This window comes from Parasteatoda tepidariorum, chromosome 1 (assembly GCF_982258835.1).
Source record: "Parasteatoda tepidariorum strain Cologne lab strain chromosome 1, Ptep-v5.0, whole genome shotgun sequence".
NCBI lineage: Eukaryota > Metazoa > Arthropoda > Arachnida > Araneae > Theridiidae > Parasteatoda > Parasteatoda tepidariorum.
In genome coordinates, this window is record NC_141755.1 from 17682389 (window position 1) to 17696038 (window position 13650).

Here is a 13650-nt window from a genome sequence, read left to right on the forward strand (position 1 = left end):
ATTTTTAAAATAAAAGTAATTCAGAATGCTCCTTTACTCCTTTTTTTTTTACTCACAACACTCCTGTTGAGAACGAGCATTTTAAAAGTTTCTGTAACTTCTGAAGTTATCGTTTGGATCGCTCTTTATTTCTAATGTTGGGGTTTTTTCTTAATGATTTCCGACTTCCTTGTTCCTTTAGCAAATAATTGGGTTTTGGAGATGGCAACAAGTTGGTTACTTCGAAAAAAATATTAAATGGGTATGTAATTGATATAATATTTTTCGGGAGATTTTGGATCAATGCTAGAAATTAATAGCAGCACTTTGTAGCTCATGATTCACAGATTGTTTAAAGAAGGAAAAAAAAAATTTTTCAATTCAAAAAGGAGAAGGAGACCTTAAATCAATGATTCAATATTTTAACTTTCTTATTCAATAGTTTTTAAATATCTATAGTTTCTTTAAGAAAACTCAGTTATTGAAAAGATATATCAGCGTATAAAACAAAACAAATTTTTTTTTCTTTGATTAGAGCTCTTCATTTGGAATTCGAATTTGTCGCAGTGTTAATAAAGTAAGAAGTTGAATAACAATTTCGTACTTCCTAATCTTCATTACTCGATGTAACATTGGATGTAACATTGTAAAAAGTAACCGTAAAAAATAAGTCATTTTTTTACAAAAAGAAAAGAAAAAAGAAAAGAACAAAAACTGCTTGAATGTAAACACAGATTTTTTTGTTTTTAATCATTACTCAAGCGCTACAGAAAATTTTTGTTTTCTTTTTTTCTTTTTTTTCTTTTACAGACTTTCTTCGTATATTAAAGCTTTAAAGCTGTTTTTTACCTAATAGTTTTTTTCCTGTTTTTCACTCCAATCATAAACGAATTAAAACGGGAAAATCAAATTCTAGTTTTTGTCATGTTTTTTTTTTACCGCAAGATGACTTTATATTTTTTTTTCAAATCAATTTTCTATATAATTGTTCGAATCTTTAAGAAATTACTTTATAATTTTGAACACCGTATAAATAAAGTTGAGATTCAACTTCATTGTTGAATCGATATTCTACCTGATAATTATTTGTCTTTAGACACAATTTTTCAGTAAGTAAAATTGCCAGACATTTTTTTAAAGGGTGGGATAATAGGGTCTTAAACATTTTAACACTTTGTGATTTCAAGAAGTAAGACTTTTAAGATAAAGAAAGTTGAAGATTTTTTTTCTTCATAACCAAACGCAGGAGCTGCCGTGGCTCAAAGGACGTTTCCCTTTGATGACACCCGGGTTCGAATTCCGGCGTTGACTGTTCGAATAAATTTTGCTCTCGTCTCGCACCAACTACAAGGCTGATATGGCTATTTAATACAGATTATTTGTTAAAATAACAAAGTTTTTTTTTGTTAACCCCTTAACAATCGGTTAATTTTCAAGAAAACGGTCATAAAAGTGACTATCTTTTTGGCTTTCGTATTTGTATTACGTATTTGATTAGTACTGACATCTAGTTTAAAATAAACTAACGATCTACAATTACCTTAAAAATATCCTGGTACTGCCATCTGGTGTGTGTAAAGAGAAATAAAATGTTTTCCGGACAGAAGAAATGAATTAGTTTTATTCTTATTGGCGCGTTACTATTGAACACTCCAGCCCGTCAATATCACGGGAGCGAGAAATAGAGGGCGAAACCTCCCCCCGTCATTTTCACGGGAGCGAGAAGGAAGAGGTTAAAAGCAGAGTTTATCTGTTATTTTAATAAAAATTTGTTAGTTTATCGTAATTATATTTGCACTAAAATATAAAACACAATTGGAATCCGAAGACATTTTAATGATGAATCCACAATATCTTAGATTAAAAAACTGCAAACAAGGGCAAATTTTAAAATTTTTTTTGTTTGGAAGTGAGCCGTGTTCGGAAGATTTTACCTTTAACGCAGAAAAAGATCCGGGTGTTTCATACTGTATTTCATAACCGTAAATTATTAAAACGCTATATATAATATTTTTTCATTTATTTTGTCCTAAATTAATACAAAATAATGAAAAAATGTGAAAAATATGTTTATTACAAATTCTCTGTCAAAGAGTTAAAATAATCCCCCCCCCCTCCTAATTTGTCAATTCCTTGACAATGTCATACGATGTATCGTTCAATAAAATTAGTGTAAGGATAAGGTAAGTAATTAGTTTTTGCTTTAATATTAACTATTTTTGCCTTAATTGCACAAGAAGATGTAAATAACCTTGAATAACGATAGCGGGAAGCAATTTACAGTGACAATAATAACCATATTATTATTAGTGTTAATAGGAAAACTAATGGCCTAATAATGAATCTAAAGAAATAATTCAAATTTGCTTCCTGTTAAAATAGGATACATTTTGCAGATATTTAATTAAGAATAAGAATAAAATGCGAAGTAAATTATTGCAGGAGCATTTATTTTTATGAAATTATCCCACCGTTAAGCGTATACTTTTAATAGGGTAGTAGGAAAAAAAATCGAAATATCCTCAATATTTTAGATGTACAGTGCAAAAAAAGAAAAAAAACGGACTACCCTTGAATAATATTGATTTTTAATGATCTGATTTTCACGTTCTAGGACTCAATCTTAATGGCTTGAAGGGGTGACCTCAAATATGCTTATTAATTTGTACAGACGATAATTTAAGTTACAAAATAAGACACAAAAACTTACTTTCTCTGAATAAACATACCTTTTTTTCCACGGATTTGGATTTCTGACCCCCAAAATATAGGGTTGCCGCAATCTGGGAAACATGGTTCCGATAGTTGGTCATCAGAGCGTTCCAAAGCTTAGACCCCTTAATGTTAATTTTACTTTTTGTGTATTTCACTATAGCTCGAGAATTCTTTTAACGAATTAAAAAACTTTTTCACTCAATTTTAAAATTTGTATATCCTAAGATAATTTTGTGCAAAAAATAACTTTAAGTAACTATTTATTATTTTAATTAAGAACGGTCGGAACATTTTCGAATTGTAAGGTATGCAATTTTTTGAATCATTTTACAGAATGTAACAAAACACGAAAATTGAGCGAAATCGATCTAACAGTTCCTGAGAAATCAAATTTTAAATATATATGACTCTTTTAAGATTCTTTTTTTCATGGTTCATTTCTAAGCAGAAGAAACAATTTTTAAAAAAAGCAGCATTTAAGTAATTTTTAGAATATTATAAAATATTTATAATGATTCCATATTTGTTAAAAGAAATAAAAATAGACAGCACAGAGTGTGTATTTTTGACGAAAAAAATGGCGATCAGGTGAGGATTGACAAACAAATTTTCGATAACAATTAGTCCTAACATATTCTTTTCTTGTTTTAGAATGGAGCATTGAAAATTATAGACAGAAAGAAACACATATTCAAATTGGCTCAAGGAGAATATATTGCCCCTGAAAAAATAGAAAATGTATATTTAACAAGTCAATATGTTGCTCAACTATATGTTCATGGTGAAAGTTTAAAAGTAAGTTCAAAATAATATTTTCCTAAACAAAAATTCAGAACTGGTATTCACTATATTTCAAATTTTTTTTGTAGCAATTGTATGAAACCATTAAATGTAACCTCTCGCACTTAAGAGTGGGTTCTAATTATCGCGACTGTGATCGATTCTCCCAAAAAAATTTTTGGTTGAAGGGGGATTTTTGTTTGCTTAAACTGACATGATAACGCTGCTTTTATTTTAACTGTGAAAATTAGATTCTAAATGGAGAGATTTTACAGCTTAACGCATCATTCCATACACTTCTTTACGTTAGTTTTAACGCAACTGCGCATGCGCACCTAAACTTAGTAGTACGCTTTTGTAGTATTAGTTCTTTTGTGGTAGTACGCTTTAATAGCAGCAGTTTTATAGTAGTAGTAGTACTTTAGTAGTAGTACTTTAGTAGTAGTAGTAGTAGAACTTTAGCAGTAGTAGAACTTTAGTAGTAGTAGTTCTTTAGTAGTAGAAGTATGCTTTAGTAGCAGAAGTTTTTACTAGTAGAATTTTTTTAGTAGTAGTAGTTATTTAGTAGAAGTAGTTCTTTAGTAGTTATACTTCTTAAGTAGCAGTACTTCTTTAGTAGTAGTAGTACGCTTTAGTAGTAGTACCCTAGCTCTTTAGTAGTAGTAGTTCTTTAGCAGTAGTAGTACACTTTAGTAGCAGTAGTTCTTTAGTAAAAGTAGTTCTTTAGTAGTAGTAGTTCTTTAGTAGTAGTAGTTCTTTAGTAGTAGTAGCTCTTTAGTAGAAGTCATTCGTTAGTATTAGTAGTTTTTTAGTGGTAGTAGTACGCTTTAGTAGTAGTACTGTAGTGCTTTACTAAGAAGTAGTGGCGCTTTAGTGTGGTAGTATGGTAACACTTTATTAAATAGTTGCAGACAACTAAATTGAAGATTGCTATCATGATAAGGACCACTATCAATGTGCGCAATAGTAATATTAAAAAAGCAATAAAACAGTTAATGAGCATGCGCAGTTATTTTATAATTACGTACGATAGCGTAAGGATTGATCTGTAAAACTACAATATTTCACTAATGTCTGAGTTTTACATGAAACTGCCTATTTTGAAATGCTCCAAGTAAACATTTTGTTAAAAGCAACCTATCGGTTGAGACGATTGAGAGGGAAATCTAACATAAAATTTAGAGAATATGAGAACCTCTAAACATGATTCAGATAACTCCAAATAAACCCTTTCCATCTTCAAATGAAATCCTTTCCATTTCAGAAATCATCAAATTTATATAGAAATAACTTTTTTCAGTTTTGTTTCATTAGATAATGAAAAAAAAATTTTGATTTCGTCATTATTATAAAATTATTGCGAAAAATTTATTATCATAAAATTATTATTATTCATTATGTGTTTATTTGTGAAAAAAATGGGATAGAGAGTGAAACTGAATAGAATAAAATTGAAATGATAAGCCCAACATTTATTATTGTTTTCATTTTGATTTTTACCAAAATACATTAAAAGCTCTAAAAAGTCTAACGTAAAAACGTGTACGTTAAAGGGTTAGATTAGTGAATTAAAAAAAATTAGTGAATATATTAGTTTCAAAGGACGAAAATGTTAAAATCTTATTGTTCTTTTGCAGGCATGTTTAGTAGGTATTGTAGTACCAGAGCAAAAGGTGATAATGAATTGGTGCAAACTAAACGGAATTGAAGGAAGTTGGAAAGAAATCTGCGAAAACAAAGTATGTATGAAATAAACTGCTAATGACAATAGACAATATATTCTGGCACAACACAGAAATTTTTTTTCATGTTTCATAAACATTTTTAATCCCCCAAAATCATAATTTTTATATGGTTTCAAAAGTACTTCCGTTATGTTATCTTGATAATATGACTATAATTTCAGTATGTTAACTTGAAACAATTTTATAATTTTGCTTTAACTGACCAATAAATATCAAACTTCTTATAATAAGTTAACAATCTTGATTGAGTTTAAATACTGTTTACTATAATCTATAATGATTTTTTATATTTTATTTTGCAACCGGCGTTGCGCAGCTAACCCAATTCTGAATTTACGACTACCAATGTTCAACTCTGCAGCCTTATAACATTTAACCCAACCCGGAAGACAACTCCTGAATCAAGCATTGGGGTAAACTGGGATTTTGAAATGGAACTAACCTGCATTTCAGTTGAATGCACAGGAAAGCCACGAAAACCCCCCACGGTTAGCCTGACGGCGAGAGGATTCTAACCCATAATCTGTCTACCATTGAAGATATTTTACGTCAGCACTATGGTCGGTGTAAGCCGGGTGCAGAATTCGCATCGACAAGCCATCCCTGGGATTTGAACCTGAGTCACTTCATTGGGAGGCGTATGCTCTATCACTTGATCTAGCACGAATAATCCACAACGATTATCGATAATTAAAAAAAAACAGGATATGATATGTCTTATAGTAAAGATCCGTGGAGAAGGCAGTTGAAATGTTCGACTCCAATTCCAGCTTCGACTCTAGACTTTTTTGTGAGCTGGACTTCGATTCCAACAGCGACTTACTTATATTTGACACAAATATTTACCAAATCCCATTAAAGTTTTATTATAAATAGTAAGTAAATATTGGATATAAATGACATATTTTTATTTTTCATATGTACGATTAAAGTCACAGATATTTTAATTAAACTCGCACTTCATATTTCAACATAATAATTGATAAAATAAGTTTAAAATAATCTATTTCTACAGAACATTAAAATTCTGCAAAACCATTATAAGAAAAAGATAGACATCAAAATGTCACACTTTTGCTCATATAAGCATTTTGTTACAAGAAGATTCTTTAATGAATGGAACGGTTGTAAATTGTTGTAATTGCTGTAATGCATTATATTCATTATCATATATTTTTAACCGGTAGAACTATTGTATCGAAATCAGAATTTTTCTAGGAGAATTAAAAGACATTTACACACTATAATGTATGTGTGATTTAAAAAAAATTAAAGAGAAATAAAATTATAATAGCAATAGAAAATATTCAATTAGTTTGAACGCGTACACCATATCACTTTTTTCTTGAAGCTGCTTTTAGTATTGCTTTAATATAAAATAAAAAAAAACTGCATGAAACGGGTTAATTAACTTTTCAACTTAGTTAAATAAGCTTAGTTTTAGAATTTATGAATCTAAAATTAACTTATAAATTATTAACTTACTAATATCAATTTTTCCGAAAATTACAAATTTTTCAACTATTTCTTTTCAATAACTCAGTAAAACATAGACGCACAAGCGTTCAAATGGAGTAAATTAAGTTAGTGATAAGTTTTAATTTAAATAATTGCCGTTCTTTTGAGTTAGCTGTATTCGCTACATCATGCATCATTCGCAATGTTTCATGCTTACGTAATTGCACAAATCGAGCAGGACACTAAAATATGGCAGACTAAGTTGTTGTTAGATATGCCAAATCTTTTAACACCGCTGCGAAATCTTATAAAATCTTTTTTTTAAAAAGTGATTGAGAACTTGGGTTAAGTAATAATATAAACTTTCAATTAGAATTTTTAACTTTGAATTGCAGCAAAACAAGACCTATAAAGGATTTTGCAGACAATCATTTTCCGCTTATCATGCGAAAAAATAGTAAAGTTTCTTAAAACGTGCTATTTATCAAACATTTAATTCTAATTAGTGCTCTGCTGTAAGTTTAAATTAAAACGAGGCAAAATAAATTAAATTTCTGATAACGGATATTGAATTATTTTATATGACAAAGATAATAAAAAATGTATGTTTCTTTATTCAAGAAACTATAATTTTTCAAGACGATGTTATAACGGAGATAATGGTTTTGTTAAAAGCGAAAAGAACACAAGCCTTGTAGGCATCGTGTTAAAATTCCACAAATAAATAAATAAATAAAAAATGATAATGTGGTTCCATTTTTCTTTGTGAAGCACTTTAAATCAAATTGATTTATAATTTTTTTTCTTTCCTTTTTTCCAGTCAATAAAGAAACTAATTTTAGAGGACATTATAGATATGGGTAAAAAAGCTGGCTTAAAATCATTTGAACAGGTAAGAAAGTGCTTTGCTTATTCGAAAGAATCATCATTTGAATTTAAAATTATACTAAAAATAATTTTTGGGACAAAAAAAGACTGAAAATTCGTGTACATTTCTCACACTTATAGGTAAAGGCTACCGATAATGTCAACAGTCATTTATCTGAAAGTACCTTAAGATGGAATCGAGCTGACACGTTTTATGTACTAGTGAATTCGAATTTAATAAATAGTTGCAGTGGTAGTTACACTACAATACTCCCTCACCAGAATTTTATCTGTGATGGAATTCGATTAATGTATGCCCCTAGTTGATTCATCACTGTTTTGTGAGAGGACGGGAGAGCTTTATTACGATCACGATTGTGGGATGTTTGTTCTTGCGTTGCTATTAGCAGTGGAGTGTGTACTGGCCCCCATTGTGTGTGATATGAGTAGTGCATGAGTAGTAACAACGTGAGGAGGACAATGTTCGCAAATAGCAAGTCATCTGTTCACTGTCAACCATTCATGGAACTAGATGTGTTTAAATCGAAATGGGTGTTTCCGCCGAGGTAGGCGAGTTCAGATCGCGACCGCGAGTCACAATTGGGGGGGGGGGGCTAGGCTGCCTTCAACGTCCACCGTCATCTATCAAAAGGTACGTCGAGATAGAATCGAGTTAAAATGTCTTATATACTAGTGAATTGGAATTTAATAGTTGTTGGTGTTGCTACATTACACACTGTTGGATGTGGCTAGGTATTGTTGATAACGTCACACAAGATCTGCAATAACTGGCTCTTGCCGTTGGTTTATGATTCAACTTTAATGATAATTCGAAGACAATAATGGTGCAAGCGTACAGTACGCTATCTCAATTTAGATGGGTGGATAGATGATTTTAGTTATCATTTTATTTTCGCACCACTCTCCTCAACCGCCCAATTATGCACGCTTTTTCCTCCTCTGAAACCACGGAAGATCTTATATTGGAGTGAGATCAGATCCTACTAAATCTTTGATTGGAGAAACTATTGTTTGATCATAAACTTAGTCTTTAGCACGAAGACCACGGTGCAAGCAGTTCTAGGCGAGGTACAGGGCAGCGTAAATAAAAGTCACCCGAAGAACGGAGTTCCAGGTACAAAGTAATAAGGCAAGGGAAGAAAATAGTTCACTAGCCTGTTTATAGAATGTTTTGAAAATGACCGCCATTTATCTCTTGGCACTTTTGGGCCCTGATCATGAAATTGAGGCAGTCAGATCTAAGCTGTGATTATGGAATTGCTACTAACTCATCAGAAATGTACTGCTGCAGTTCTTTAAGATTATGAGGGTCGCTGCAATACATCTTAGACTTGAGAGCTCTCCAGAAAAAGAAATCACTCTCTGAGAGATCAAATAGTGACCAGCCAGGACCGACACTAGACTGACCTCTGCTAACAAATCCGTCGGAAGTGAAGCTTGTGCAAATGTGATCCATGGTTCGCCGGACTGTATAGGCAGTTGCTCTATCCTGTAGGAAGAAACTATAGTCCTTTTCCTCCCCAGTTAAAGCATTTTAAAACTAAACTAAACTCAGCTGCGCGACAGCCCATAAAGGGCCAAGGCCTACTGTGCCCATCTCAGTTTTCTTGACCTTGGGCTCTGGGGTGCAGGAGCAGATGTTCCGGTCAGGTGGTCAGCCGAACGCGTAACCCCCAGTGTTTAGTTCCCAAGCATGCATGGTACTCATTTATCGACCCACTGAAGGGATGAAAGGCTGAGTCAACCTTGCCCGGCCCAAGGATCGAACCAGGGACCTGTGACACGACAACGCGAAGCGCTACCACTCAGCCACCGGGTATTACCAGTATTTTTAATCCATTTTAACATGGATTAAAAATACTGGAATTCTAAGGCTCCAAATTAGCCGTCTGATGAAGAAAATAGGGTCAATAATGCGACGCAAAGACGTTGCACACCAAACTTTTGATCAAGCAATGATGCTGCTGAATGTAATGCGGACTCTCCGTTACCCAGAACCTGTCATTCTGCTAGTGTGGTTTGGTTACATGCATATATTCGTATCTACTGTTCCAGGCCACTTTCATTTAACGCCGCTCAGTATAAACTCACCTCACACACTGGTTGATGGCCTCACAATCCAAGCTATAGCATTTAGTTTCGAATTCTGATTCATACCTATGTTGACCCCAATGCTGTTATAAAATAATGGGCTCACAGCATTGAAATCATCAGTTACTATGTGTATTAGTTAAACTGAAAATTTCTACAAGAAGTGCAAATTCGTTTCCTTAAACTCAAGATCACATTCTCTCTTTAAGTATGTTAAAAAACACAACATTTTATACCATCTTTGTGAATTGCCTACTTATGATGACCAAATTATGAAATATGATCTTTGAAACATTTTTATTGATTTTACTAGGAAACCAGGGAAAAGAGTCCCCTGTTTGTTGTCGATCACCAACCCCTTGATTGCATCGCAATAATTTTTGCTCCGTAGTATACAGAAGTTTCCCCTTCAAATTCTTAAATCATTCATTTAAACTGTATTTATTAAAAATAGTGCTAATTTTTTTCGCTCGTGTTAGCAAAGCCCAAAAATCATTAAGATCAATTAGTGAACATAACTCATTTTACTTAGCAATAATTTGATAAAAAATAGTATTTAAAATTAAAGCTTTATTATCATAGCAGATTTGGTGAGTTGACAACCGCACTGAGAAAAAAAATATGGTCAAAACTACCAGAATATGGTAAAATTTACTGTATATCTGACTCTATGGAAACACCAAAAAGCTTGATAACTTTTACCGAAGCGCTTTGGAAATAATTTATGATAAAATCAACGATAAAATATGGTTTCATAATTCTGTGATCAAATTTGGTAAATGTATAATTTTATAATTAAAAAGCATTTTTTCGGTTAAATGCAATTTTTAATTTTGTATTGTATAAGAACTATAGTTTTTAAAACCAGAATTACCGATAAATCGTTACCAGGAATTCCGGTAAGGGTTTACCGATTCAGAAATTCTGTAAGGGTAATAACGAACAAAAACATTGCTTTTACAGTCGTCAAAGAAATTTCAAAACTATTCAAGCAAAGTTATTCCATAATCATTCGAATTAACGTTTTCACTTGAGCTGGAGAAATATCGAAATTTTTTCAATATTACAATACCAGTATTTTAAAATGTATTTTCACTACATATATTGAATACCATGTCTTAGAAATATCAAATATACGATAATTTTCCACAACGATACTCACATTATATGATGATTTTACGAGTGCTATCGACAACTATATCTAATACAACAATATCAAACATTATCGTTAATCATAATTATCAGTCGATAGAGGTATTTATCAACAACGATAAATATCATTACGAAAACAACTCGAGGATTATAGATGATAATAATTATTTTATGTGATATTATCGTAAGATTCAATTTTCATTTCAATTGGATAACGGGATTATTAACCTTTGCAAAAATAATGTATAGTTCGTTCACCAGGAGTTGATACTTGGCACCCCCTTCATCACGTGGTATCCGACGAAACTATTTCGCTACTTTTAGGAGAAAAATGTGAACAATCATGAACAAGGTTACCATTTGGAGATCGTATGACAAAAATATTTATTTCGCAATCTTCCCGCTCATTTTATTATCATTAAATATTTCAAAAATTTTACGATATTTCTCTTTTTTAAATGAATAGTTTGTCCTTTTTGAGACATTTTGCTGTAATATATTTAATTAGCTAGGGTAACGAAAGGTATAATGGCAGATGATACAGCGAAGTAAGTGACTGAAAAAGAATTCACTGTTTACGTTTGACGCGCATTAAGGGTTGTCTCAATTTCAAGCGTGGAGACGTTTCTCCTTTTACTCCCGAGCTGAAATAAACTCTTCGTTCGAGGAGGTGGAGCCAAGTGCCAACTCAGGTGAACGAACTATAAATTAGTTAACCTCGGATAATATCTTGAGATATTTCCAAACAGCGATATTTTCTGACAATATAACGCGATACTGATATTACAATACTTCTCTGCACTTGTTTCCATACCTTAAAATTAAATATAGTATTTTTTTCAGGTCAAAGAAATTTACTTGCATCCAGAGCTATTTAGCATAGAAAATAATTTGTTGACGCCCACAATGAAGACTAAAAGACCTGTTTGCTCAAAGGTTTTCAAGCCTCAAATCACTGCAATGTATAAAAATTTGGATTAATGTCGCCTAACATTATTGGACGATATCTTAACATCTATTTTTACACTATTTGCTGGAAATTCTTTAAAAAGTCATGACATGTAAATATAAATATCAAAAGAATCCGGAAAGCTTTAATTACATTTTTGGTAAAAGAATATCCTTTGTTTGGATAAAATAAATACTTAAACTAGAAGCAACATTTTTCACAAGCATTTCTTTTGGATGTATTGTGAATAAAATGCGATATTTTTGTTATGTTTATTAATAAAAAGTTTTATTTTCGTGTGGTATTATCTTTTTATACAAGAAATTAATACTTATTTTTCTCACAATTACTTATTTTCAATCTTAAATTGTGTGGTGATGTTCAGTTCATCACCACACACATTAAGATAAGAATAAAAATGAATAACAATTAAAAATAATATACTCTTAAGTAAGAGAACAAGATCATTAGAATGATCACTAATAGCAAGGAGTTAAAACTATTTATTTAATATAGATCATTTAAGATATTTAGAGTTACAAATTTTGTTCCAGGAAGGCATTCACTCCAATTAATAATAGGTACATAAAAATTTAACATGAAATTATACATTATGAAGCTGCACAGCTAATTAATAAATAAATAAAAAATAATTATGGGGTGATAGAAAATTTTATAATCTAACTTAGCTGTTGAGGATCCTCATATTTTTGTATCTTAACCTCAGCTCTCCAAAACCATGTGTGTCCTTGCCTTTTCTCTCACCTCTTCTAACCAAGCCCCCAAAGCATACTCAACTCTTATTGGCTGTTTCCACCATCACAAAATAAGTAGGGCTATACTTGCTATTTCTTTTTTATTTTTATTTTTGGCTAAATTATTTAAGGGCAGAAAAGGGCAGGTGAAAACTTATGAAAGAGAAACTAAAACTTTAAAATAATTATAGCAGTGCAGCAAAGATAAAAGTAACAAAACATCATAAAAGCAATACCACATATATCTTTCCCCCTGGGGAAAAAAAATTTAATAAATTAAATTTTTTTCTTGAAAGAAGTCACTGACTAGTAGTATCTTTTGGAAGGAGTCACTGATGAGTTATTCTTGCATAAGGATGGTTACCGTTACATCACAAACTATGGAGTCTGACGTTGAAGAGAAGTGAGGTGGGAGAACTGAGTGATCAGGATGAGCAGTGTGTCTGTTAGGAAAGTTCAATTCAATAAATTAACATGAAGGTGTTATGTTTTATGGATGAGGTTGCTGAAGGGATCAATGATGCATATAGGTATCATGAAATATTATTTTTTTAAGACAATGGCTACCACCCAGCTGAGCATTTACCAATGAAAAGCGAAACAATCAAGAGATATTTGTGGCCTTATGATGCCTCAGGAGTGCCTATCTTTCACACGCCATTGAAGAGCTCAGAAGTTAGAGGGGCCGGCACGATTTTCTGGCGAGGATTCAGCAAACACTTTCACTTTGAGACAGATCCACTCACAGGCAACAACTCAGAAGTCACTTCCATAGGACTGATCCACTCAGACTCCTAACCAGACTAATTCTGAAAGAGTTCCCCTTAAACGTCCTTAAAGTTCACATTAAATTGCTTTTAGTTCAGTAACATGAAGAGATTTAGTCACGAAGCTTTCTTGATTATCATGATAAGCACTTTACACATACACAACATAAAGAATTATAATATATATACAATGACAAAAACATAGTATAAAATAGCACATTAAATACACATTATTACAGAGTAGTTACACCCTTTTATTTTTTTACAAATCCCTGAGGATCTCTAGGTCTGAGATTACATCTCGGTTCTACCACATCTGACGAATCAGATTCTGATAAAGAATCATTTAAAAATGAAATGGGTGAAATAGA

General features: G+C 31.8%; 1 protein-coding gene across 1 annotated transcript in view; it reads left to right on the forward strand.

Moving 5' to 3' along the window:
- LOC107450385 (long-chain-fatty-acid--CoA ligase 6) overlaps window positions 1-12052 on the forward strand; it is a 72029-nt gene extending 59977 nt beyond the window's left edge. Inside the window, exons 17-20 of the mRNA XM_087159837.1 lie at window positions 3346-3489; window positions 5112-5213; window positions 7498-7569; window positions 11652-12052. Coding sequence (XP_087015963.1) covers window positions 3346-3489; window positions 5112-5213; window positions 7498-7569; window positions 11652-11789 — 456 coding nt within the window. The 3' untranslated portion in view covers window positions 11790-12052. The remainder of the gene's footprint in view (window positions 1-3345; window positions 3490-5111; window positions 5214-7497; window positions 7570-11651) is intronic.
- Window positions 12053-13650: the final 1598 nt, after the last annotated feature.